Source organism: Oncorhynchus mykiss, chromosome 19 (genome assembly GCF_013265735.2).
Source record: "Oncorhynchus mykiss isolate Arlee chromosome 19, USDA_OmykA_1.1, whole genome shotgun sequence".
Lineage (NCBI taxonomy): Eukaryota > Metazoa > Chordata > Actinopteri > Salmoniformes > Salmonidae > Oncorhynchus > Oncorhynchus mykiss.
In genome coordinates this window covers 58,650,599-58,678,116 of record NC_048583.1, presented here as the reverse complement: position 1 = coordinate 58,678,116, position 27,518 = coordinate 58,650,599, and the positions used below count along the sequence as shown (strand labels likewise).

The following is a 27,518-nucleotide window of genomic DNA, read 5'->3' as shown; positions in this document are numbered from 1 at the left end:
GACAGGCTGAATGGTTAAACCTTGAAGTCTAAAATGGTCACAGTCACAGTGTCCCTGGATCTTCACATTTATCATCTGCCTTACATGTTTTTCATTCAAGGTGTCGTATTCTATTTTGGACCTTGCAGTTCAAATGTAAATTAGAATTAGCAGACATATCATTGGTAGCCAGAAAGCAGGGAGTGATAGAGAAAGGCCTTACCAATGATATAACAGACAGTGTGTGATGCTCGGTTGTGGTCTATCATTCGGGTCTGTTCAGGTACGTTCCACTGAACCAGCAGCATTCAACAATTACCCTGCCCAGCAACAAAAGCTCTGCCTGCTGGCTAGCTGGGCATCACCCTCTCACTGCCTGACGCCTGCTCTGCCTCCAGGGTTCCCATGGAAACCCTGACTTTTCCCAGGCAAAATGTAATTTAGTTGTGTTGATGGGGAAATTAGGCCTATACAGCCTGCTTTTAGAAAAAGGCTGCCCCTAACCTAACTGTTTATTTACCAACGCACCCATTTTAGTAGTCCTAGACAGGGTCAGGAAACCAGGAGTGTGTCCATTAGTGCACATCATAGCTAAACGTTTTGCAACTAAAAACATAAAATCCCCCAGCAAATGTTTAGAAAGTTCAAGCTATCTTACTGTATTTCTACACAATTTCAAAACTCTAAAAATGATTTTTGGAGAACAGCAACAAAAAAACAAGCAAAAAAATGACTCCAGCCATTATCACATTGGTTTCTGTAGCTTCATTCACCTCAGTCTATCTACAAACACATAGCCTATTAGCTATAATATTAACCGCTAAACATGAACTCTGCCCCTGGGATTTAAAACTATAATTTAATACGTACAGAGGGATCTGTTAGCAGAAAGAGTATTTTTATTAACAAATGGTTAACAAATAAATTCGCTTTTTTTAAAATTTGTTTTACAGACATTTTTCTGCAGTTCTACACATTTTGCCATGACTTATGCCAGATTAATATATCAGTAGGTGACTAACAAAATCAAAATGGGGGAGACCTGGAGGTCAGGGTCCCTGGGCACTAACTCTACGGCCAAGTGTAGATAGCCAGCTAGACTAATTTAGTGAATGTCAGTGATTGACGTATAGGCTTGCTGAATTCAAAATGCTAGAAACGTGGTGGTATACTTTCTCCTAGTTCGCCCATGAGGCTTCTTTTACATGGTTAAGCACTCAGTGTAACAGAAGCCTCCATCCAGCCTCTCAATCCCACAGGCAGTAGTCTAGCTAGAACACAGTGTGTCACCGGAGGCATTTGTCTCAACTCCTACTTCTATATCCTTCTAAGCCTGTAACGGATTGTGAACTAACTCTCTCTGTGTAATTATTTGGATTGTCCAATGAAACAGTCAGATGCAAGGAGAGCCGTGTGTGTGTGTGTGTGTGTGACATGAGTCATGAGAATTTCAAGGTATCCCCAAAGCAGAAGCTAATCCCGGATTAAAATGGTGATGTGTTTGAGCACTTCTGTCCAAATCCCAGTGAGCAAAACTGTTTTTAAAGATGTCATTTCAAAAGCACAACTGGTTGAAATAACTCACACACACGTACAAGGGGTGAGTAATGTTATTTAACTACGGGGTTATTGACTGGATATATTGACTGGATGTTCCTTAAAACTAAATAATTCAAACAAAGAGAAATTACACACATAGCCTGTCCACGGCCATTGAATTATTCAGGGGTCATTTTATATCCTCTATGAAACAAAGACTCAGAATTAGTGTCTATTTGTATCTATATTTCATATTTTATTGGCCATAAGAAAGTACTTATGCATTTTTTTTTAAGGTGTAGTCTTCCACATAAGGAAGACCAAACAGGGTTTAAACCCAGAGCGATTGGCGAGGAGAGTGATTGGCGAGGAGAGTGATTGGCGAGGAGAGTGATTGGCGAGGAGAGTGATTGGCGAGGAGCGTGATTGGCGAGGAGAGTGATTGGCGAGGAGAGTGATTGGCGAGGAGAGTGATTGGCGAGGAGCAGGATTGGCGAGGAGAGTGATTGGCGAGGAGCGGGATTGGCGAGGAGCGTGATTGGCGAGGAGAGTGATTGGCGAGGAGAGTGATTGGCGAGGAGCGTGATTGGCGAGGAGAGTGATTGGCGAGGAGAGGAACAGTCGCCCTCATGTCCTCAATTCAAGCAGGTATCCGTCAAATAGCCACGTACGTTTTGCGATATTACATCAACGAAAGAAGTTACATCAAACAACGAACACTGTCCCCCCCCCCCCCCCCCCCCCCCTCTTTAAAGGTGCAGTACGCTGCAACCTACTTGAACCAGGAAGACGGTTGTTTACCACCAAGTGCTTATATTAGCATTAGCTGACCACAAACCAATGTAAATCAGTGTAGTCTACCCCAATACACACTGGGTATACCAAACATTAGGTACACCTTCCTAATATTGAGATACCTTGGACTCTACAAGGTATCAAAAGCGTTCCACAGGGGTACTGGCCCATGTTGATTCCAATGCTTCCCACAGTTGAGTCAAGTTGGCTGGATATCCTTTGGGTGGTGGACCATTCTTGATACACAGAGGAAACTGTTGAGCATGAAAAAACCCAGCAGAATTGCAGTTCTTGACAGACCTGTCACCCACTACCATACCCCATACAAAAGCACTTAAATATTTTGTCTTACCCGCCCTCTGAATGGCACACATACACAATCCACATCTGAAGTGTCTCAAGGCTTAACAATCCTTCTTTAACCTGTCTCCTCCCCTTTCATCTACACTGATTTGAAGTGGATTTAACAGGGGACATCAATAAGGGATCCTAGCGTTCACCTGGATTCACCTGGTCAGTCTATGTCATGGAAAGAGCAGGTGTTCCTAATGTTTTGTCCACTCGGTGTGGAACGTTTTAAAGATGTGTCGCAGTTCACATGCTCGTACCATCACTCATAGGGGCAGTGCATGATTTCCAATCTGCATGATTTGACCCTTCGCATTGTGTCATGTAGGTCAAGACATTTCCCACTCTGTCACCCTGACTTGCTGTTCTGTCACCAGTTTTAGCTTAGTTGTGTTTGTCACGCCGCCCTTTTCTCCGAGTTATTTTTCCGTCCCCAGCGATTGCGAAGCATTTGAATGAAACCCAATGCTTCACAGAGAAGGCATGTTAACCATCGACCCCAAAATGCCTCCAGAAATAGTTTGTTTTTGTAAGTGGATCTGTCAGACACTAAGGAACTGAGTATCATCTCAGGGACATGGGGTGGTCTTTGTGCTGTGTAGAAGTGCCTGTTGTGTGGGTAAATGAGTTAAATGTTACAAAAAAGAAATAGAAGTCGTAATATCCTTCATTGCTAAGTGATATCCTTCATTGCTAAGTACTACTTGACTGAGTAGCACACTGGTGAACTGTGCCTACAGATTAGTCTAAAGTAAGATACCAGAGCTAGGTTTTCTGTCAGGTTTGGCTTATTGTGGTTTCATTTGAATGGCTTTTATTGATTCCATATCGATTGAGGTATTGACTTCCCTATTTGTAATGTGGTAGATTAAGATGCACTCACACCTTCTGCTTCATGTATCGCTGTTAGCCTTTAGCCGTTAGCCTTTAACCTTTAGCCTTTAGCTGATAGCCTTTAACTGTTAGCCGTTAGCCTTTAACCTTTAGCTGATAGCCTTTAACTGTTAGCCGATAGCCTTTAGCTTTTAGCTGATAGCCTTTAACTGTTAACGTTTAGCTGTTAGCCGTTAGCCTTTACTTCCTTATGCTGAGATACTATTTCACCTACTGTGTCAAACTACTCCTCACTCGAAGCCTCAAATGAAGCACAACACACACTGTCCTCTTCTTCCTAACTGGCTGAGCTGTGATGTAAAGGGTAGGCCTAAACCAAACTTGCTATATCCAACTGCATGTTCAGTGTCTCCTCAAGGGCTGACTGTACAATGATTGGATCTTTTTTGTGTGTCTGTAATTTATTGATTTGGGCTTACAGATTTACTCTAAAACATACCAGACCGCACTTCAATTGAATTTGAAAAGCACTCGCAAGGATAGTGATGTTGGCTGGTTCTGTGATGTTTGTGTGATGGATACTGAGGAGTCTTGAGAATGTGTCAGTCAGTGCCAGGCTTGTGAGGCTTACAGTAGGGTAGTAATCGAGGAGGGACAGCTCTGGGTCCCGACATGCTTTCAAAGCCTCACCCTCTAATATTATTGTAGCATTGCACATCTACTGGTACACCATATGTTGATAGAGGACGTTCTGAGTCCTGCACTAATACAGCCTCAACCATACACGGTGCTGTGCTGAGACATGGCTGAAGTGTCAGCCTCCATTTTCTCTGTCTCGTAAGGAGGAAGGAAGCAGATCAAAGAGGAAGGTCACATGCTGGCATTTGAATGCTGGCGAGGCCCTAGGGGCCTTGGAGACAAGACAACCTGTCTCTGTGGTGGAATCTTTAATTTAGTTTGGGATATTAATATGGCTTTTTTGGGGGATATTGGAAAGAATTCCAGAAATATACTTATTTTGCTTTCCGTGGTGAGGCACCCACTTTGTAAAATATTTCCTTTAAGAATTGCTGTCTAGAAATGACAGCTGTGAATGCACAGTGCTAATTTGACAAAAAGACTGAGAATGTTGAGTAGCTGAGTATTTAAAGCCTTTAGAGCAGAGCTGTCCCTGTGGTATTCACGGTGAACATTAAGAAACTTTTCGTCACTTCACAGTCCCCTGAGGGCGTAAGTCACTCTCATTTCTTAGACCTTTATGAGTGAAGCAGCTATAGCCTGTCATGTTGTCAGGAATATTACACCACATTACACCATATTATACTGTAATGAAACAGGGAGGGAGGGACATCCGCGCTTATAAACCCAGGGTCGTTACAATACTATATTACACCATGTTATACTATATTACACCATGTTATACTATATTATACCATGTTATACTATATTACACCATGTTATACTATATTACACCATGTTATACGATATTACACCATATTATACTATATTACACCATATTATACTATATTACTCCATGTTATACTATATTACACCATGTTATACTATATTACACCATGTTATACTATATTACACCATATTATACTATATTACACCATGTTATACTACATTACTCCATGTTATACTATATTACACCATGTTATACTATATTACACCATGTTATACTATATTACACCATATTATACTATATTACACCATATTATACTATATTATACCATGTAATACTATATCACACCTTGTTATACTATAGTACACCATATTATACTATATTACACCATGTTATACTATATTACACCATATTATACTATATTACACCATATTATACTATATTACACCATATACTATATTACACCATATTATACTATATTACACCATATTATACTATATTATACCATGTTATACTATATTACACCTTGTTATACTATATTATACCATGTAATACTATATTACACCATATTATACTATATTATACCATGTAATACTATATTACACCATATTATACTATATTACACCATATTATACTATATTACACCATATTATACTATATTATACCATGTTATACTATATTACACCTTGTTATACTATATTACACCATATTATACTATATTACACCATATTATACTATATTACACCATGTTATACTATATTACACCATATTATACTATATTACACCATGTTATACTATATTAAACCATGTTATACTATATTACACCATATCACACCATTTCACACAATATCACACCATATCAGGGGCGGCAGCGTAGCCTAGTGGTTAGAGCGTTGGACTAGTAATCCCTGAGCTGACAAGGTGCAAATCTGTTGTTCTGCCCCTGAACAAGGCAGTTAACCCACTGTTTCTAGGCCGTCATTGAAAATAAGTATTTGTTCTTTAACTGACTTGCCTAGTTAAATAAAGGTCAAAAAAAATAATCATACCATATTGTTATTCATACCCTTTCATATCTTACCCCTTCGTCAATGTACTAAAAAAACATTTTGTCGATGTGGATTTTTCTTTATTATCAATTGAAAGAAGTCACCGCCTACATGTATTGTAAAGGTGAAGCATGGAAGTTTCTCCACTTATGAGGAGTTGGCATTAGTGCTTTGAAATGTACTATACTGTAGATGTACTATGACTGTACTTGTTCACCACAAAATCCAATAGTTTAATTCTTGTTGTCGATAGGAATGGAGAGTTTGGAATCAAGCCAGTCTGTGCCTGGGCCAAAACCATGATGTGGATGCACATTCCCAATTTATCTGGTTTGACAGATAAATACCTCACATCTGGTGAACAGATAGTTAATTAGACGCTTCTGTTTTCTCTCACCGTGTTATTAGCATAGATCAACGACACACATGTTTCCTGCCCATGTCGCCGAACATTCTGAAATATGCAATTATGATACCACGACGCCACTGCAAAGCAAAAACACAGAGAGAGATTTTTTGTTCTCGGAGGGGTTGGGGTTAGTGTGCTTGTTTATAGGGTTTTAAATGGCTGTCCCTCCCTCTTTTTAGGGACATACTGTCAAATTTCAAACGGTACCATTAGATAGGCGTGGTTCCTTTGAGAGTTCTACTACTGAACAGGCTTGCGAACAGTACGGTACTACACAGCACCGCATCCACCAGTAGTAGGAGACACAGGGGTTAGAGGTCAACAATAAGGACATAGGGTGAATCTCAAACATATTACCTCGTTTCCTTGCTTCCTCTCTCCTCACCTCCTTCTCAAAACCCATTGGACATTCTCCTCCAATCCGTTTTGAGAAGAAGGGGAGGAGAGAGGATGCAAGGAATCAAGGAAATATGTTTGAGATTCACCCTATGTCCTTATTGTTGACCTCTAACCCCTGTGTCCTCCTCCACAGTGAACAGAGTATCTGCCAAGCCCGCGCCTCAGTCACGGTGACCTCTAACCCCTGTGTCCTCCTCCACAGTGAACAGAGTATCTGCCAAGCCCGCGCCTCAGTCACGGTGACCTCTAACCCCCGTGTTCTCCTCCACAGTGAACAGAGTATCTGCCAAGCCCGCGCCTCAGTCACGGTGACCTCTAACCCCTGTGTTCTCCTCCACAGTGAACAGAGTATCTGCCAACCCCGCGCCTCAGTCACGGTGACCTCTAACCCCTGTGTTCTCCTCCACAGTGAACAGAGTATCTGCCAAGCCCGCGCCTCAGTCACGGTGACCTCTAACCCCCGTGTTCTCCTCCACAGTGAACAGAGTATCTGCCAAGCCCGCGCCTCAGTCACGGTGACCTCTAACCCCTGTGTTCTCCTCCACAGTGAACAGAGTATCTGCCAAGCCTGCGCCTCAGTCACGGTGACCTCTAACCCCTGTGTTCTCCTCCACAGTGAACAGAGTATCTGCCAAGCCCGCGCCTCAGTCACGGTGACCTCTAACCCCTGTGTTCTCCTCCACAGTGAACAGAGTATCTGCCAAGCCCGCGCCTCAGTCACGGTGACCTCTAACCCCTGTGTTCTCCTCCACAGTGAACAGAGTATCTGCCAAGCCCGCGCCTCAGTCACGGTGACCTCTAACCCCTGTGTTCTCCTCCACAGTGAACAGAGTATCTGCCAAGCCCGCGCCTCAGTCACGGTGACCTCTAACCCCTGTGTTCTCCTCCACAGTGAACAGAGTATCTGCCAAGCCCGCGCCTCAGTCACGGTGACCTCTAACCCCTGTGTTCTCCTCCACAGTGAACAGAGTATCTGCCAAGCCCGCGCCTCAGTCACGGTGACCTCTAACCCCTGTGTTCTCCTCCACAGTGAACAGAGTATCTGCCAAGCCCGCGCCTCAGTCATGGTGACCTCTAACCCCTGTGTTCTCCTCCACAGTGAACAGAGTATTTGCCAAGCCCGCGCCTCAGTCACAGTGACCTCTAACCCCTGTGTTCTCCTCCACAGTGAACAGAGTATCTGCCAAGCCCACGGCTCAGTCACGGTGACCTCTAACCCCTGTGTTCTCCTCCACAGTGAACAGAGTATCTGCCAAGCCCGCGCCTCAGTCATGGTGACATCTAACCCCTGTGTTCTCCTCCACAGTGAACAGAGTATTTGCCAAGCCCGCGCCTCAGTCATGGTGTACGACGACACCAGTAAGAAGTGGGTTCCAATCAAGCCGGGCCAGCAGGGCTTCAGCCGCATCAACATCTACCACAATACGGCCAACAACACCTTCCGCGTGGTCGGGGTCAAGCTACAGGACCAACAGGTAGAGGTACACATACGCACGCACCTACACACGCAAACACACGCACACACACCAATTGCCATTGTCTGGGGGAATTTGTCTGTTCTAGTAATGTTAGTCATTTCAATGGACATACAAATCTTGATGTAGATCTGTTGGAAGACTTTTCACACCGCAAGCCTTTACAGATCTCCACCACACTGTCTTTAGTTATAGAGATCATCTCCACCACACTGTCTTAGTTATAGAGATCATCTCCACCACACTGTCTTAGTTATAGAGATAATCTCCACCACACTGTCTTAGTTATAGAGATCATCTCCACCACACTGTCTTTAGTTATAGAGATCATCTCCACCACACTGTCTTTAGTTATAGAGATCATCTCCACCACACTGTCTTTAGTTATAGAGATCATCTCCACCACACTGTCTTAGTTATAGAGATCATCTCCACCACACTGTCTTAGTTATAGAGATCATATCCACCACACTGTCTTTAGTTATAGAGATCATCTCCACCACACTGTCTTAGTTATAGAGATCATCTCCACCACACTGTCTTAGTTATAGAGATCATCTCCACCACACACATTCGTTACTAGTTATCTCTATAGTTATGTAAGACATATTTATCTCTATAGTTAAGGTACATTGAACTAAGCTGACCATAGTAATTGGTGAATAATGAATGAATGAGTAATTGGCTGTCTGTCTCTCAGGTGGTGATCAACTACTCCATAGTGAAGGGGCTGAAGTATAACCAGGCCACGCCCACTTTTCACCAGTGGCGCGATGCCAGGCAGGTTTACGGCCTCAACTTCGCCAGCAAAGAGGAGGCCACCACCTTCTCCACCGCCATGATGTTCGCCCTCAACACGCTCAGCTCGCAAGACGGAGGTGGGACCCTTTCCCGTGTGGAAGTAATCATTCTGTCCATCTGTCTGCCTGTCTGTCCACCCGTTCGTTCGTCCACCTGTCTGTTTATGTCACAGTCAGGTTTAGATGGACTGTAGCTAAAACTGATGTGTACTAATTAGCAGTTAATCCCGGCACGTCGGCTACTAATTATCGGTCGAAGTGCAAATCTTTTTATACAGTAATTTCAAGCCTGTATAGCTCCCCTATAATTTAAGGATTGTTGGATTAGGTTGAACATGTTTAGGTTGTAACAAGAATCATCTATTTTCAGAAACGCTCTCAACCTGTTCAGTTTACACTTGGTCCAGCCAATGACATTGGGGCTGCAGGTGCCAGTCAGTCTGGTTGCTGGGTCGATCTCCACTGAGTTCTACCTCCCTCTGCTGGACATCAAGCTCTAGAGCGAAAACAAGGCCAGACATACTGTATCTCAATGGCTCTGGGTGAAAGCTTTCAGCAGCGTGTGTGGGAATGGAAAGCAAACCATAGAACCCATAGAACCATAGAACCCTGCCAGACTATAAACTCTGTTTAAAGTTGTGTTCAGTAGGGCACATTGTAACAAAACATTTAAAATTGTTATGAAACGGAAAATGTAAAAAAGCATTTCTTAGTTTAAATATAGCCTACCTATTTCACTTATTTATTTGTTAACTATCTACTGAACACAGCCCAGGCTAGAGCCCAGGGTGCCACACTTGGATACGTGGCCTGGCAATATAGATGGCCGATTGCAGACACTTGTGATAATACTGTATGCCTGAGAGCGACACTATCGAAAACAACCATTACAGTTAACCCTGACAACCATTAACATTACACCACCAGGACAGACACTTGCACACATCAATGTAAAGAACTGTGGTTAGATGAGATGGATGGTGCAGTCTAGTTTATGGCGACATAACTAGACTGTATACGAAGCCTTACTCTTAAGAAATAGCACATGGGCCTCTCCTGTTACACGTTGCTGCTACTTATAAGCTGTTGGGATGGGGAGTCCGGTGGCGGCCCCATTCCGTCCCCTAGCCTTCCTATTGGTGCACAGCCTGGCTAAAATACCCATGGAGCCAAACTGTCTTAGACCGCCAAATCTCACATGGCACTCTCCTTTTTTTGGTAAACCTTTTGGGGAACAAGAGGGGGCCATGTTGGAGGTGAGCTGAGCTATGGGGCTCCACACGCAAACCTAAGGTGCGCTCCTTCTGTCCAGGGAATGCAGTCACAGGCATTTTACTGCTTTATACCTGCTACTGGGGTCCCATCTTGGAACACCCGGTTCGTGGCTAATGCTATTCCAGTAGCCTGGACAGCTGCCTAACTAGAAGCCATAGTTAGTACCACACAGTAATAGCTTGCTAAAGAACTGCAGAGAGGGTCTCACGATGAGTCTTACTCCAGAGATGTCACCAGCCACTGTCAGAAGGTGCACTTCTGCGAAGATCACCCTCAGTAAGTACTGTTCCCGTGATGACAGTTGATGCAGGGTAGGTGATAGAGGGAGGGGCTGGATCAGGGCTATTTACTGCATGATGCTGCGGCAGACAATGTGAGGCTGGTGGTATTTGGCAACACCTCTCTCACCTCTTTCATTGTAGGGCTAAAATTTGGAAGTGATGTTTTGGAAATCCCTATGTTGATGTTTAAGCTTAAGCTGTATGCGTTTCTGTTGACTGCCAATTAAAGTTTTCCATTCAACACAAATGTGGACTTAAGGGGCCCTAATGGGTCAAAGTAGCTTTTATATTTCATATTTTGGTAGCCACAGCCCCACGGGGTGTTAAGCTGTGGCTCCTGAGGTTTGAAATACTCTTTAATAGCATCATATTTAGCTCAAGAAATCCCAATTAGGCAATTAGGTAATCACCATCTGAGTTAGAGAGTGAGAGAGAGAAAGTAGGCCTTGTTTTGTTCCTTGAGGGCTTCTGTGCACAGGCCTGATCAAGCCCAAGCACTCCCCTGGGGCACTACGTCTCTCACCTCACCATGGCAACAGCCAGGACCCCCTAATGTCAGGCCTCTCATTTGACACGTACACAACCTTCCTGTTAACATCTGTAGATGTGTTGTGTTGATAATAACCCTTGATAGTGTTAATGGTGTTAGCTCTTGTGTCACTAAAATAAAACCCTTTAATTGTGCAGTCAACTAGGCTGTGAGGCTGCAGTTGGCAAGTGGTATTGACTAGAGTGGCCCACGTTGTTGTATTTTAATAGTTCCTTTAAAATATTAGGAAATACTTGACCAGCCCAATACCAACCTATACCCTACCTAACGTTTAGTTACTTTACCAGCCCAACACCAACCTAGACCCAATCTAGCGTTTAGTTACTTTACCAGCCCAACACCAAACACCAATCTAACATTTAGTTACTTTACCAGCCCAACACCAACCACCAATCTAACGTTTAGTTACTTTACCAGCCCAACACCAACCACCAATCTAACGTTTAGTTACTTTACCAGCCCAACACCAACCACCAATCTAACGTTTAGTTACTTTACCAGCCCAACACCAACCACCAATCTAACGTTTAGTTACTTTACCAGCCCAACACCAACCACCAATCTAACGTTTAGTTACTTTACCAGCACAACACCAACCACCAATATAACGTTTAGTTACTTTACCAGCCCAACACCAACCACCAATCTAACGTTTAGTTACTTTACCAGCCCAACACCAACCACCAATCTAACGTTTAGTTACTTTACCAGCCCAACACCAACCACCAATCTAACGTTTAGTTACTTTACCAGCCCAACACCAACCACCAATCTAACGTTTAGTTACTTTACCAGCCCAACACCAACCACCAATATAACGTTTAGTTACTTTACCAGCCCAACACCAACCACCAATCTAGCGTTTAGTTACTTTACCAGCCCAACACCAACCACCAATATAACGTTTAGTTATTTTACCAGCCCAACACCAACCACCAATCTAGCGTTTAGTTACTTTACCAGCCCAACACCAACCACCAATCTAACGTTTAGTTACATTACCAGCCCAACACCAACCACCAAAGTTTAGTTACTTTATTGTGTCTGGATTTGGAGGTTTGGTATGTCTACCAAAAGAAAGCATCACATTGTATATTAGCTTTGCAGTGGTTTCATTTGATGGCAAATGGCATATATTATACATGTTCTTAGCTTCATGTATTCCAAACTAAACCCTGAAAAGATAAAAAATCAAGATCAGGTTGGACTAATTGGCTCATAGAAACCATCATAGATGGACACCAACTGATTCTGGTGAGTATTTTGGCTGTTGTTATGCATTAGCTGTAGCTCTGTGCTCCACTATTAGTATTCATCTTGACGCCTCATCTGGATATGTGCTCAAATGAATTGCATAGCCGTGCAGATAACCATCACCTGCTAAGAAGGGGAGTTTAGAGGAGCCGTGCAGATAACCATCAGCTGCTACGAAGGGAGTTTAGAGGAGCCGTTCAGATAACCATCAGCTGCTAAGAAGGGGAGTTTAGAGGAGCCGTGCAGATAACCATCAGCTGCTACGAAGGGAGTTTAGAGGAGCCGTTCAGATAACCATCAGCTGCTAAGAAGGGAGTTTAGAGGAGCCGTGCAGATAACCGTCAGCTGCTAAGAAGGGGAGTTTAGAGGAGCCGTGCAGAAAACCATCAGCTGCTAAGAAGGGGAGTTTAGAGGAGCCGTGCAGAAAACCATCAGCTGCTAAGAAGGGGAGTTTAGAGGAGCTGTGCAGATAACCATCAGCTGCTAAGAAGGGAGTTTAGAGGAGCTGTGCAGATAACCATCAGCTGCTAAGAAGGGAGTTTAGAGGAGCTGTGCAGATAACCATCAGCTGCTAAGAAGGGAGTTTAGAGGAGCCGTGCAGATAACCATCAGCTGCTAAGAAGGGAGTTTAGAGGAGCTGTGCAGATAACCATCAGCTGCTACGAAGGGAGTTTAGAGGAGCCGTGCAGATAACCATCAGCTGCTAAGAAGGGGAGTTTAGAGGAGCCGTGCAGAAAACCATCAGCTGCTAAGAAGGGAGTTTAGAGGAGCTGTGCAGAAAACCATCAGCTGCTAAGAAGGGGAGTTTAGAGGAGCCGTGCAGAAAACCATCAGCTGCTAAGAAGGGAGTTTAGAGGAGCTGTGCAGATAACCATCAGCTGCTAAGAAGGGAGTTTAGAGGAGCTGTGCAGATAACCATCAGCTGCTAAGAAGGGAGTTTAGAGGAGCTGTGCAGAAAACCATCAGCTGCTAAGAAGGGGAGTTTAGAGGAGCTGTGCAGAAAACCATCAGCTGCTAAGAAGGGAATTTAGAGGAGCTGTGCAGAAAACCATCAGCTGCTACGAAGGGAGTTTAGAGGAGCTGTGCAGATAACCATCAGCTGCTAAGAAGGGAGTTTAGAGGAGCTGTGCAGATAACCATCAGCTGCTAAGAAGGGAGTTTAGAGGAGCTGTGCAGATAACCATCAGCTGCTAAGAAGGGAGTTTAGAGGAGCTGTGCAGATAACCATCAGCTGCTAAGAAGGGAGTTTAGAGGAGCTGTGCAGATAACCATCAGCTGCTAAGAAGGGAGTTTAGAGGAGCTGTGCAGATAACCATCAGCTGCTACGAAGGGAGTTTAGAGGAGCCGTGCAGATAACCATCAGCTGCTAAGAAGGGGAGTTTAGAGGAGCCGTGCAGATAACCATCAGCTGCTAAGAAGGGGAGTTTAGAGGAGCCGTGCAGATAACCATCAGCTGCTACGAAGGGGAGTTTAGAGGAGCCGTGCAGATAACCATCAGCTGCTAAGAAGGGGAGTTTAGAGGAGCCGTGCAGAAAACCATCAGCTGCTAAGAAGGGAGTTTAGAGGAGCTGTGCAGAAAACCATCAGCTGCTAAGAAGGGGAGTTTAGAGGAGCCGTGCAGAAAACCATCAGCTGCTAAGAAGGGAGTTTAGAGGAGCTGTGCAGATAACCATCAGCTGCTAAGAAGGGAGTTTAGAGGAGCTGTGCAGATAACCATCAGCTGCTAAGAAGGGAGTTTAGAGGAGCTGTGCAGAAAACCATCAGCTGCTAAGAAGGGGAGTTTAGAGGAGCTGTGCAGAAAACCATCAGCTGCTAAGAAGGGAGTTTAGAGGAGCTGTGCAGATAACCATCAGCTGCTAAGAAGGGAGTTTAGAGGAGCTGTGCAGATAACCATCAGCTGCTAAGAAGGGAGTTTAGAGGAGCTGTGCAGATAACCATCAGCTGCTAAGAAGGGAGTTTAGAGGAGCTGTGCAGATAACCATCAGCTGCTAAGAAGGGAGTTTAGAGGAGCTGTGCAGATAACCATCAGCTGCAGAAGGGAAGGGAGTTTAGAGGAGTGTCAAAAAGAATGTTAACAAGGCATCCCAAGTCATCTTCTATCAGAGAGCTGCAGGCTGAGAGAACAAAGGAGAGGAGACAAAACACACACACACACAAAATCACAATCACACACACACAATTACACACACACACACACATACACACAAAATGTCACACACACACACACTAAATAACAAACTAAATAACTCCTGCTAGGCTGTGTATTGATAAAGCACTAGTACATACATTGCAGTAGTAGGACATGATTTATATTCATATACTGTGTTCAAAAACAGGGGGCAGAAATGTGGTGGGGATGGTTGGCTCTGTTTGATGATGGGATATTAAAATATTCCCCCTTCATGAGATGATGACTGTGGGACATGAAACGGTTTGAGGTTGGGAATGAATCATGTTTTAGAAAGCGTTTACAGTATTTTATTCCAAAACAACTCAGCCAACAACATGCCTTAGTTGCTCATTGAGAATGAGGTGAATTCATTATGATGTCAGTAATGTCAACCCGAAAGCCGAAAACAAAAACATAATTAGACACTTCAGATGGTTGGATATGGTAGGACAGAGGAATCCTCTCTGTTTCAGAGGCAGAACTCCAGTTACCCTATGAGCAAAAGACATTGAAAATACTTGGGGTGGCAAGTAGCCTAGTGGTTAGAGCGTTGGACTTGTATGTGAAAGGTTGCAAGTTCAAAACCCAGAGGTACAAATCTGTCATTCTGCCCCTGTTCCTAGGCCGTCATTGAAAATAAGAATTTGTTCTTGACTGACTTGCCAAGTTAAATAAATTGAAAATATAGTATTTTTGGTTGAAAGGATATTGAAAAGATGTATTTTCAATGCCTTGTGCTCACTGGGTAAGCAGTATCCATATAAAGATGTTCCACGTGTCCCTCATGCCGAAACACACCCAGCGGAAATGACACCCAACGGCAATCTAGTGTTGCAAAGGGGCGTCAAGGGTTTATTGGTTGGTATTCCTGATATGCAGTAAGTGATCTCCCCTTTTATAATAGGCCTCTCTCAGAATAGGCTCTCCTCCTCAGTTAGCTGAGGAAGTAGAGTATGTCTCACAGTCACCCCTTCACACACACACACACCTCTATGCACAGTCACCCCTTCACACACACACACCTCTATACACAGTCACCCCTTCACACACACACACCTCTATGCACAGTCACCCCAGTGGGTATGCAGCACCCCAATGACGTTCAAGGGACGTCATAAAGACATCAAGTAAAGACCTCATATATTGGTTGTTATGCGGTCAGTAAAAAAAAAATAATGTTAAAAAACCTCTAGTATACCTCACCACGAAGTCATAATGACAGTCTGCTGGGTTGGGGGTTTCTGCACCGGGCGATTGTCTCTATGCTGGGTTGGGGGTTTCTGCACCGGGCGATTGTCTCTATGCTGGGTTGGGGGTTTCTGCACCGGGCGATTGTCTCTATGCTGGGTTGGGGGTTTCTTGTCTCTATGTAGTTAATTTATTGATCCTGGTGTTGGGTCTCTTGACAAAGACTGGTGAAGTTAGACGTTGATCCAATGGAAATTAAGAATATTACATTCCATCCAATCATGTTTGCCCTTGAATCTGGTTTGGGATTGGCGATCAAGGATTGGCTGGGTTCATGCATATGTTGTGTTGAATGCAAAATGCACTGTATGAGCTGTACACAGATGTGGGAAGGAGGGGAGGGCAGGTCAGGTCTATTCTGGTCTACCGTCCTGCTGGGCCTGTTTTGTTGAGGTTTCCTGTGGAAATGCCTGTGGTTTGCATCAATCATGCTGTAGGAAAAAACACAGTATCTCACTAGTACACAATGACAACATCAAGCTTGTGACCAATTAGTTGGAAGCATTTGCTGTTTGTTTTGGTTTTGTTTCAGATTATTTTGTGCTCAATAGAAATTAATGGTAAATAATGTATTGTGTCACTTTTATAATGTAAATAAGAATAGAATATGCTTCTAAACACTTCTACAATAACGTAACAACAGCAAATTCATCCAACAAATGTGTAGTCACAAGCTTAATGTAGTTGTTGCGTTCTATAAATATGGATACTAATCTCTTTTTACTACTTTAATACACATACTGTATAAGTGAATTTGTCCCAATACTTTTGACCCCCTAAAATCGGGAGACTATGTACAAAATTGTTTTTGTCATTTCTGAATGGTTCACCAGATATGGATGAAAATACTTTAACCAAAAATCCAAACTTTTGGAGTATGGAGCCAAAATAAGAAAAAATGCTTCACTGTCCCAATAATTCCAGAGGCCACTGGTATTGTTATACTGTGTGTAACCTCAGTCATATTTATCCTGTTGAATGTACCTCTACTACTACAGGGGAGGGTGTGGCATGTCAAAAAAAGTTGGGAGTTTACATACACTTAGGTTGGAGTCATTAAAACTCGTTTTTTTCAACCACTCCACAAATTTCTTGTTAACAAACTATCGTTTTGGCAAGTCGATTAGGACACCTACTTTGTGCATGACACATGTCATTTTTCCAACAATTGTTTATAGACAGATTATTTCACTTATAATTAACACCTGAAGGTACCACGTTCATCTGTACAAACAATAGTACGCAAGTATAAACACCATGGGACCACGCAGCTGTCATACCGCTCAGGAAGGAGACGTGTTCTGTCTCCTAGAGATGAACGTACTTTGGTGCGAAAAGTGCAAATCAATCCCAGTACAACAGCAAAGGACCTTGTAAAGATGCTGGAGGAAACGGGTACAAAAGTATCTATATCCACAGTAAAACAAGTCCTATATATCGACATAACCTGTAAGGTTGCTCAGCAAGGAAGAAGCCACTGCTCCAAAACTGCCATAAAAAAAGCCAGACTATGGTTTGCAACTGCACATGGGAACAAAGATTGTACTTTTTGGAGAAATGTCCTCTGGTCTGATGAAACAAAAATAGAGCTGTTTAGCCATAATGACCATCGTTATGTTTGGAGGAAAAAGAGGGACGCTTGCAAGCCGAAGAACACCATTCCAACCGTGAAGCATGGGCGTGGCAGCATCATGTTGTAGGGGTGCTTTGCTGCAGGAGGGACTGGTGCACTTCACAAAATAGATGGCAACATGAGGCAGGAAAATTATGTGGATATATTGAAGCAACATCTCAAGGAAGTCAGGAAGTTAAAGCTTGGTCGCAAATGGGTCTTCTTACTATGATGAAATGTCAGGAATGGTGGAAAACTGAGTTTAAATGTATTTGGCTAATGTGTATGTAAACTTCCAAATTCAACTGTAGGTCCTTTCATAACTAGCTAGAAATATTCCCCTGTTTCTGTTCCCCACCACAGGCCCTGCTGTCCAACGCCAAAATGGGCCCTCCTCAGAGGACCCCGATGTGCAGAGGAGGTAAGAACCTCCGACCTTCAGAAAGACACCAAATCAAGCTCAGTGTACAGTAGAACACACAGTAGAACACACAGTAGAAAACACAGTAGAACACACAGTAGAAAACACAGTAGAACACACAGTAGAAAACACAGTAGAACACACAGTAGAAAACACAGTATAACACACAGTAGAACACACAGTAGAACACACAGTAGAAAACACAGTAGAACACACACAGTAGAAAACACAGTAGAACACACACAGTAGAACACACAGTAGAACACACAGTAGAACACACAGTAGAACTAAGACATTACACATATCCTTTATCATATCAGGCCTACCACATCAGGCCTACCACATCAGATCTACCACATATTCCCTACCACATCAGGCCTACCACATCAGATCTACCACATATTCCCTACCACATCAGGCCTACCACATCAGATCTACCACATATTCCCTACCACATCAGGCCTACCACATATCCCCTCCCACATCATGCATACCACATATCCCCTACCATATCACACCTACCACATAGCCCCTACTATATATCCCCTCCCACATCAGGCCAACCACATTTCCCCTACCACATCAGGCCTACCACATAGCCCCTACCACATATACCCTAGTCCCTACAACATCAGGCCTACCACATAGCCCCTACCACATCAGGCCTACCACATCAGGCCTACCTCATATCCCCTACCACATCAGGCCTACCACATAGCCCCTACCACATCAGGCCTACCACATAGTCCCTACAACATCAGGCCTACCACATAGTCCCTACCACATCAGGCCTACCACATAGCCCCTACCACATCAGGCCTACCACATAATCCCTACCACATAACCCCTACTACATAGCCCCTACCACATAACCCCTACCACATAACCCCTACCACATAGCCCCTACCACACAACCCCTACCACATAACCCCTACCACATAACCCCTACCACATAGCCCCTACCACATCAGGTCTACCACATATCCAGTGGCTCGTGCTGTGTTCTTAGTCCACTCTAGTGGTGGAAAGAGGTACAGGTCAAGCAGCTTGAGGTACTAGACTCCTGTACAGTCAAGCAGCTTGAGGTACTAGACTCCTGTACAGTCAAGCAGCTTGAGGTACTAGACTCCTGTACAGTCAAGCAGCTTGAGGTACTAGACTCCTGTACAGTCAAGCAGCTTGAGGTTGAATGAAAGAAACTGATGATGCTGGTACTGACTGTAATTTAACCACACCAGAGCAGTATACTACAAAGCAAGATCAATGAGTTAGCCAGCTAACTTTGATAAACATTCAGAAAAAAAATAGTTTCTGGTTCATTAATGAACCTAGACTTGAATGTTGGTTGTTGGTTGAAACAATTTAAATCAATCCATGTCCATTGTAGACATATATTCCTAAAACATCAAGTTATTTCTGAACAATGAAGTATGTTAGCTGGCTAACAATTATTTTGTTATTATTCTTATTTTATTTAACTAAGTCAGTTATGAACAAATTCTTATTTTCAATGATGGCCTACTGTGGAACAGTGAGTTAACTGCCTTGTTCAGGGACAAAACGGCAGATTTTGACCTTGTCAGCTCGGGTATTCGATCTAGCAACCTTTCAGTTCCTGGCCCAACGCTCTAACCACTAGGCTACCTGCCGCCTCTACATTCTAACCACTAGGCTACCTGCCGCCTCTACATTCTAACCACTAGGCTACCTGCCGCCTCTTTGATCTTGCCTTGGGATCTTTTTTTATAAGTGGTGCCGGTACTCAAGCAGTAGAAAATTAGAGGTAATGTCAATCAGAAATGTATTAAATGGGCACAGATTGAAAAGCTGTCTATAGGGAGAGGCTATAGGGAGGGGCTACAGGGAAAGGCTACAGGGAGGGGCTACAGGGAGAGGCTACAGGGAGGGGCTACAGGGAGGGGCTACAGGGAGAGGCTACAGGGAGAGGCTACAGGGAGGGGCTACAGGGAGAGGCTACAGGGAGGGGCTACAGGGAGGGGCTACAGGGAGAGGCTACAGGGAGGGGCTACAGGGAGAGGCTACAGGGAGAGGCTATATAGAGAGTCTACAGGAAGAGGCTATATGGAGAGTCTACAGGGAGGGGCTACAGGGAAAGGCTACAGGGAAAAGCTACAGGGAAAGGCTACAGGGAGAGGCTATATAGAGAGTCTACAGGGAGAGGCTACAGGGAGGGGCTACAGGGAGAGGCTACAGGGAAAGGCTACAGGGAGAGGCTATATAGAGAGTCTACAGGGAGAGGCTACAGGGAGAGGCTATATAGAGAGTCTACAGGGAGGGGCTACAGGGAAAGGCTACAGGGAAAGGCTACAGGGAAAGACTACAGGGAGAGGCTACAGGGAGGGGCTACAGGGAGAGGCTACAGAGAAAGGCTACAGGGAAAGGCTACAGGGAGAGGCTATATAGAGAGTCTACAGGGAGAGGCTACAGGGAGAGGCTATAACATGTGTCTGTGCCCTCTGTAAAACTGCAGGCAAATGATGGAGCCGCATCAGATGCAGGGAGTGGTCCACAAAGAGAGGGAGCGACGGACGTCTGGCTCAGGTAAGGCCTGCAGACGTACTGTGGACAGACACTACTACCATGTCAAGACAATGCCGGGTCTGTCAAAACACAAACCAAAATACGTTTCGTCCATGTCAATACACCATCTCACAGATAACGTCTCAGGATGCTATTCTCTCCATGGGGATAGCATGGAAATCATGGTAACCAAAAAACCCAGTGTAGCACATGTTGGTTGTGTTCATTAGGGACCAAATGGAAGGAAACTGACTGAAACAAGGAGGGACTACCTGAACTTGGCCAATAAGATACGCTCTTTATTGTTTTCGGTTGCAAAACGTTTTGCTACAGTGTGCTCTAATGACCACAACCAAAGCTAAAGCGCTAGCTCGGACACATCTGTGTTTGTGTTGAATCCCCCTCCCTCCTCCCCTCCGTTTACTCATGCTTATCCATATACAAACATTCCCCAGCGCCATAGAGACACTCATTCTGCAAGCGTGCTACTGGCAGCTGGGTGACGATGGGACATGCTGCTTTCCTGAATGTTTGGTCATGTTGGATTCGGCTTCTTTTTATTCTCTGTGATTTTGTTCTCAGTTTCTGATTTATCATCTTTGTTCTCCGTTTCTGATTTATCATCTTTGTTCTCAGTTTCTGATTTATCTTCTTTGTTCTCAGTTTCTGATTTATCATTTTTGCTTGGTTTCTCATTATTCTCTCTCTCTTTTTTTGTGTGTGTTGTGACCCCCCCTCCTCTGTGGCGTCCCCTCCTCCTCTGTCGTGTCCCCCCTTCTACTCTGTCATGTCCCCCCCTCTCTGTCGTGTCCCCTCCCCCCTCCTCTCTGTCGTGTCCCCTCCCTCGTCCTCTGTGGTGTCCCCTCCTCCTCTGTGGTGTCCCCTCCTCCTCTGTGGTGTCCCCTCCTCCTCTGGGGTGTCCCCCCCTCCTCTGTGGTGTCCCCCCCTCCTCTGTGGTGTCCCCTCCTCCTCTGTGGTGTCTCCCCCCCTCCTCCTCTGTGGTGTCCCCTCCTCCTCTTTGGTGGCCCCCCTCCTCTGTGGTGCCCCCCCCCCCTCCTCCTCTGTGGTGTCCCCTCCTCCTCTGTGGTGTCCCCCCCTGTGGCGTCTCCCCCCCTCCTCCTCTGTGGTGCCCCCCACCCCCTCCTCCTCTGTGGTGCCCCCCTCCGCCTCTGTGGTGTCCCCTCCTCCTCTGTGGTGTCCCCCCCTCCTCTGTGGTGTCCCCTCCTCCTCTGTGGTGTCCCCCCTCTCCTCCTCTGTGGTGTCCCCTCCTCCTCTGTGGTGCCCCCCCCTCCTCTGTGGTGTCCCCTCCTCCTCTGTGGTGCCCCCCCTCCTCTGTGGTGCCCCCCTCCGCCTCTGTGGTGTCCCCTCCTCCTCTGTGGTGTCCCCCCCTCCTCTGTGGTGTCCCCTCCTCCTCTGTGGTGTCCCCTCCTCCTCTGTGGTGTCCCCCCTCTCCTCCTCTGTGGTGTCCCCTCCTCCTCTGTGGTGCCCCCCCTCCTCTGTGGTGTCCCCCCTTACCTCCTCTGTGGTGTCCCCTCCTCCTCTGTGGTGTCTCCCCCTCCTCTGTGGTGTCTCCCCCCCTCCTCTGTGGTGTCTCCCCCCCTCCTCTGTGGTGTCTCCCCCCCTCCTCTGTGGTGTCTCCCCCCTCTGTGGTGCCCCCCACCCCCCACTCCTCTGTGGTGTCCCCCCCCCCTCCTCTGTGGTGTCTCTCCCTCCTCTGTGGTGCCCCCCCCCCTCTGTGGTATCCCCCCCTCATCTGTGGTGTGTTATAGTTGTTTCCACCCTCCAATATAAGGTGTCCTCCCCTCCCTCTCACCCCTCCAACACCCCTCTTGAGTATAGACACTATCGGGCCGCCACACTGCCGCCCTCCTATGCCCGAATGGCCTCCAACTCCTCCCCTTCCTCCTCTTCCTCTTCCTCCTCCCAGGAGAGAGAGGTGGCAGGTGGACGGGCTGGCGACAACTCTCCCCATCTCTCCCAGCTCTCCACCTCCCTGGTCTCGGCCTTCTCCCCCGTGCAGCCAGGGGTGCCCACGGCCCTGACCCGGCAGGTGCGCCAGATCCCCCTCTCTCCCCCCTCGGTGCGGGCTCTCCACCACACCAAGACCCTCCACCAGGGTGACCCCCAGCAGGACCCTGTGCTGCTCCCCAAACACGGCACCTGGTCCACCTCCCACACCCACATATACGGCCCCGTGCACATGCCCCCCGTGCCCCAGCCTGTCCTCCCAGTGGCCCTCCCTCTGCCGCCCCGCCACAGCCGGGTCAAGCCCCACCCCCTGGACCAGGCCGGCCAACCCCATATCCCGCCCCACCTCCCCCATGCCAATGGCCAATCAGAGGACTATTATAACCTCGCTCAGCAGCAACAGCAGCAGCTAGGTTACTGCGAGGCTACCTCCTTGCCCCCTCTGATTGGTCAGTCTGCGCAGGGCCCTGTCCCCGTCTCCTCCAACCAACCCCAGTACCCCTCCTCATTCCACCCCCAGCCACAGATGTCCCAGGCCACGCCCCCACCACCACCAGCAACCCAGCAATTCTCTCCCCCCTCATACACCCCAGCCCCATCAGAGTGGGGTTCACCCAACCAGACACCCTCTCCCGTCTCTCAGGCTGCCACGGCAACCTGCAGTAAGTACATGCAGAGCTCAAAGAGCAAGGCACTTGGACAACAATAGGGGGACTCCACTGGCTAATGTGGATGGAAGTATATACCTATTATGAATCCAATAACAGTCCCCATATTCAGCCATCAGCTACACTAACAGTCCCCATATTCAGCCATCTGCTACAATAACAGTCCCCATATTCAGCCATCAGCTACACTAACAGTCCCCATATTCAGCCATCTGCTACAATAACAGTCCCCATATTCAGCCATCAGCTACAATAACAGTCCCCATAACTGCTACTGTAGTTTGCTTTTTGATTCATTTTAAATCCAATGGCTCTTATCTGAGGACTATTTATCCAGTAAGTGCTTGCCAGCAGTGTTAGCCAAGGAGGAGTCTGAACCTATGCTGTCTATTGGTTTCTTCCCAGGTCCGGTTTCTCTCCCCGCCGTGCTCGCTGTGGCCCCACCGGTGGCTCCGCCTGCCCCTATGGCACCTATGGCCCCCCCTCCTCCACCGGGCCCCCCGCCTCCGGCCACAGTGCCACCGCCCATGCCCCCCCCACTACCGGTTGGTGGAGGGCACGGAGGGCCTCATTTAGAGGGGGCAGGGAACGAGCTGGCACAGCCACTCTCAGGTCTGGCTGCTGCCCTGGCTGGAGCCAAACTCCGCAAAGTTGCAAGGGTTAGTATCTCAGCTTAGACTCGGATCGTGGTGAGTAGAAATAAAACCTTCCTAGTACAGGGAGGTACTATGAACATGTCCAATAAGAAACATTCATTTTTGCTTCCCAATACATTTAAAAAAAAAATGTTTACCCCTTTTTCTCCCCAATTTCGTGGTATCCAATTGTTTAGCAGCTAATATCTTGTCTCATTGCTACAACTCCCGTATGGGCTCGGGAGAGACGAAGGTTGAAAGTCATGCGTCCTCCGATACACAACCCAACCAAGCCGCACTGCTTCTTAACACAGCGCGCATCCAACCCGGAAGCCAGCCGCACCTGGCGACCTTGGTTAGCGCGCACTGCGCCCGGCCCGCCACAGGAGTCGCTGGTGCGCAATGAGACAAGGATATCCCTACCGGCCAAACCCTCCCTAACCCGGACAATGCTAGGCCAATTGTGCGTCGCCCCACGGACCTCCCGGTTACGACAGGGCCTGGGCGCAAACCCAGGGTCGCTGCAGTACAGCGCCCCTAACCACTGCGCCACCCAGGAGGCCCCTTTCCAATACATTTTTTAAATGTTTTTATTATGGTCTACCCCACTGAACAAGACCACTCATATCTATGTGAAAACTGCTTGGACATTCAAACCATTACATATACACATTACCTGTTGGTTGGCTTCTATAAAGAGGGAACTTATATGGTGGCCATTGTTGTGTCCTCAGGATGAGAACAGTCCACCAGGAACAAGTGTAGCCAAGAATGATGGCAACCGCTCCAGTGGAGGGGAGGGGCTAATGCAGGAAATGAACGCCCTTCTAGCACGCAGGTGAGAGGAACACATCTGTGTGTGAAGGAACGATGAAATTGAATTGAATTGAACTGAAAATCCCTATCCTAACGATCACAGCACAAGACCTGTGTATCATTTTGATAAAGAATATTCTGGAGTTGAGGATTTTAATTGAAGATTATCACAAAATTGGTATAACTTGATGTGATAGTCTACTAGCCTGTGAAATACACTAGTGATTTGCAACATGACTGGAGTTGTCTTCTCCATTAGCTTTGTATCATCTCTAACTGCCTGAATTTGCTTTTCCTGCAGACGGAAAGCCTCAGAGAAACCTGAAGAGGTAATTCACTTGATCATATTTGAAAAATATCAATTATAAAGTTTAACTGGGTGGTTCTATCCAGCTACAATAATTGCATTCAATCAATCTAAAGTTGATTGCGCACACACACACACACACACACACACACACACACACATCATCCATTTTGATTTTCCATTACAGGAGGATCCCAAGCCAGGGCAGAACTCCACAGGTAAACACACTCTTGCCTCCACATTTTTCTGACCATTATCTTTGTTATTGGCTGCATTGAGCCGGGGTGCTTTATAAAGTGAGTCTCTTATAATTGTGATGCTCTCGCTTGCTTTTTCTCTATCCCTTTCTCTCTAGATGCGGGGAAGAATCCATGGGACCGAGCCAACTCTGTAGACAAGGCCTCACTGGTATCAAGGTGAACATCATCTGTTTTTGTATTTGTTATGGATCCCCATTAGCTACCCTTCCTAGATGCTACCAAACTTTAAAAATAAAGATTTAGGCCTGGATTCAATCCGATTGGCCCTTTTCGGTTGTTGCAGTTGTCACAGAGATCGCATTCAAAGTAAACAATTCAAATGTCGGCTCAATTTAACATGACCTTTATTAAGGCCTTGATCCTTTCACTGTCTGGATTGAAACCTGGCCATTAGTGGCAAATGAGAAGGGATGTAAGGATATATGGGATATATATTTACTAATCTGAGGTATGGTAACTGTTTATCCTGGTTCTAGATCCGTTTGTGTAGTTTAGCCAACTCCTATAGCAGTGGTTTGCTAAAAAGCACAAACTGATCTGGGACCAGGCTAACACTACTATTAAATATTGGGGATATATTGAGAGGTTCGTATTACATATCATAGTACAAAGCATTCTGTTCTCTGAGATGAGGAAATATATTTTCTAGAAGTAAAGTCATGACTGTTTGGCTTATCAAGCCTGTTGTCATTGATGATTGTTATTCAACTACCAGCTGGGTCGTTCCACCACGAGTGCCTTCTGCATCCCTTTTGGTATTTAAAGTACAAATTGTGCACCAATATTGAATTGTAAAAGCCTTTTATATTAAATTAATTCCTAATGGTGAGCTGCTTCTACTCTTTTTGGACATTTTCTGGGGGAAAACCGAGCGGGTCGAGCATAACCCAAAGATAGACAGGCTAGAAATGTTTACCTAAACAAATCATTTTGTTAAAATAAATAGTTTTTCCTTCACCAAATTGCACTACCCAAAAGGCGCTCAATTGGTTGGGAAACCAGAAATAGCAATGACCATTTGGTGAGAAGATAAAGGCTTGGCAAATGAATCATGGACATAGTTAAATACAGAGATAAAGCACACCCCATATATATATATTTTAGTGTATCAGCCTAATCAGGGGAAAACAAACCGTGGGAGTGTTCGCTTATTGCATTGAGGAAGCTTGTGATACAGTAAATTTAACAGCTTAATGGCAGTAGTAAACAGTGAATGGATGGCTGCCTGACATTGTGAACCACACCATGTAATATAGATAAGATACTGTCCATCTAATTGTCACGGGCGTCGTAAGAAGTAGACCAAGGTGCAGCGTAGTGAGCGTACATATTCCTCTTTATTAGAATGTCGCCAACAAAACCACTACAAAACGACCGTGAAGCTTAACAGGGCAACGATGCCTCTAACAAAGTTAACTACCCAGACTGAAAGGAGGGAAAAAGGGCTACCTAAGTATGATTCCCAAGCAGAGACAACGATAGACAGCTGTCCCTGATTGAGAACCATACCCGGCCAAAACATAGAAATAAAGAAACATAGAAAACAAAACATAGAATGCCCACCCCACATCACACCCTGACCTAACCAAATAGAGAAATGAAACGGCTCTCTAAGGTCAGGGCGTGACACTAATAATCAATCATGAAGGTTGATGTGACTGTCATTAGCTGGAGAAAACATAACTATCTACTGTATATTTTATATATAAAAAAATATATACTTTATGTACTGTATATTATATATAAAATATATATATACACTTTATGTACTGTATATTTTGGGTAATTTACTCTGAAAGTTCTAACTAATTTCTATTTATCGATCATTTAAAATCATCCCTGTTGTTTATGTGGTTTTGCAGGGTGCGACCCGTGGGCAGCACTAGTGAGGGAGACCTAGACTTCGACAGGATGAAACAGGTATGAAACTGTTCTTCAATTGTTCATGGAAGAAAAGTATTCTGAAAGAAACAGAACATGTAAAAAAGTTTTTTTTTTTTTTTACCCCCACAGGAAATCTTGGATGAAGTTGTACGTGAATTGCAGAAGGTGAAAGATGAGATCATTAATGGTAGGCGACAGAGTGTTAACGCATTGGGTTATGTTACTCAAAAAAGGCACATACTGCTTCAGTGTGAAATTAACCTGCAAACCAACTAAGGTCATTCTTATTCATTTTTTATACACTTTCTATAGTCCAATTTAGTTTCAGTTAGGTCAAACAAAGCTATCCTAATTAACAAAGATATCCTAATGAACAAAGATATCCTAATGAACAAAGATATCCTAATTAACAAAGATATCCTAATGAACAAAGATATCCTAATGAACAAAGATATCCTAATGAACAAAGATATCCTAATGAACAAAGATATCCTAATGAACAAATATATCCTAATTAAGTATGTCCTAAGAGGATGGTAGGCATGCAGTTGATGTGTTTACTAATTCATAGTAATCCCCATTCCTTTTGAAATAGA

At 45.3% G+C, this 27,518-nt stretch overlaps 1 protein-coding gene across 4 annotated transcripts in view; it reads left to right on the top strand.

Moving 5' to 3' along the window:
* LOC110498197 (ena/VASP-like protein) overlaps window positions 1–27,518 on the top strand; it is a 60,892-nt gene that overhangs the window by 31,331 nt on the left and 2,043 nt on the right. For 2 of the 4 annotated variants that reach the window (XM_036955194.1, XM_036955192.1), the window contains exons 2-13: window positions 8,064–8,238; window positions 8,933–9,110; window positions 17,786–17,843; window positions 20,335–20,405; window positions 22,154–23,014; window positions 23,426–23,679; window positions 24,390–24,493; window positions 24,773–24,800; window positions 24,966–24,996; window positions 25,134–25,194; window positions 26,901–26,958; window positions 27,052–27,109. In XM_036955194.1, the coding sequence (XP_036811089.1) occupies window positions 8,064–8,238; window positions 8,933–9,110; window positions 17,786–17,843; window positions 20,335–20,405; window positions 22,154–23,014; window positions 23,426–23,679; window positions 24,390–24,493; window positions 24,773–24,800; window positions 24,966–24,996; window positions 25,134–25,194; window positions 26,901–26,958; window positions 27,052–27,109 (1,937 nt within the window). Of the gene's footprint in view, window positions 1–8,063; window positions 8,239–8,932; window positions 9,111–10,201; window positions 10,584–17,785; window positions 17,844–20,334; window positions 20,406–22,153; window positions 23,015–23,425; window positions 23,680–24,389; window positions 24,494–24,772; window positions 24,801–24,965; window positions 24,997–25,133; window positions 25,195–26,900; window positions 26,959–27,051; window positions 27,110–27,518 lie in introns of those variants that run through there. The other 2 variants (XM_036955193.1, XM_036955195.1) reach the window with 2 other exon arrangements.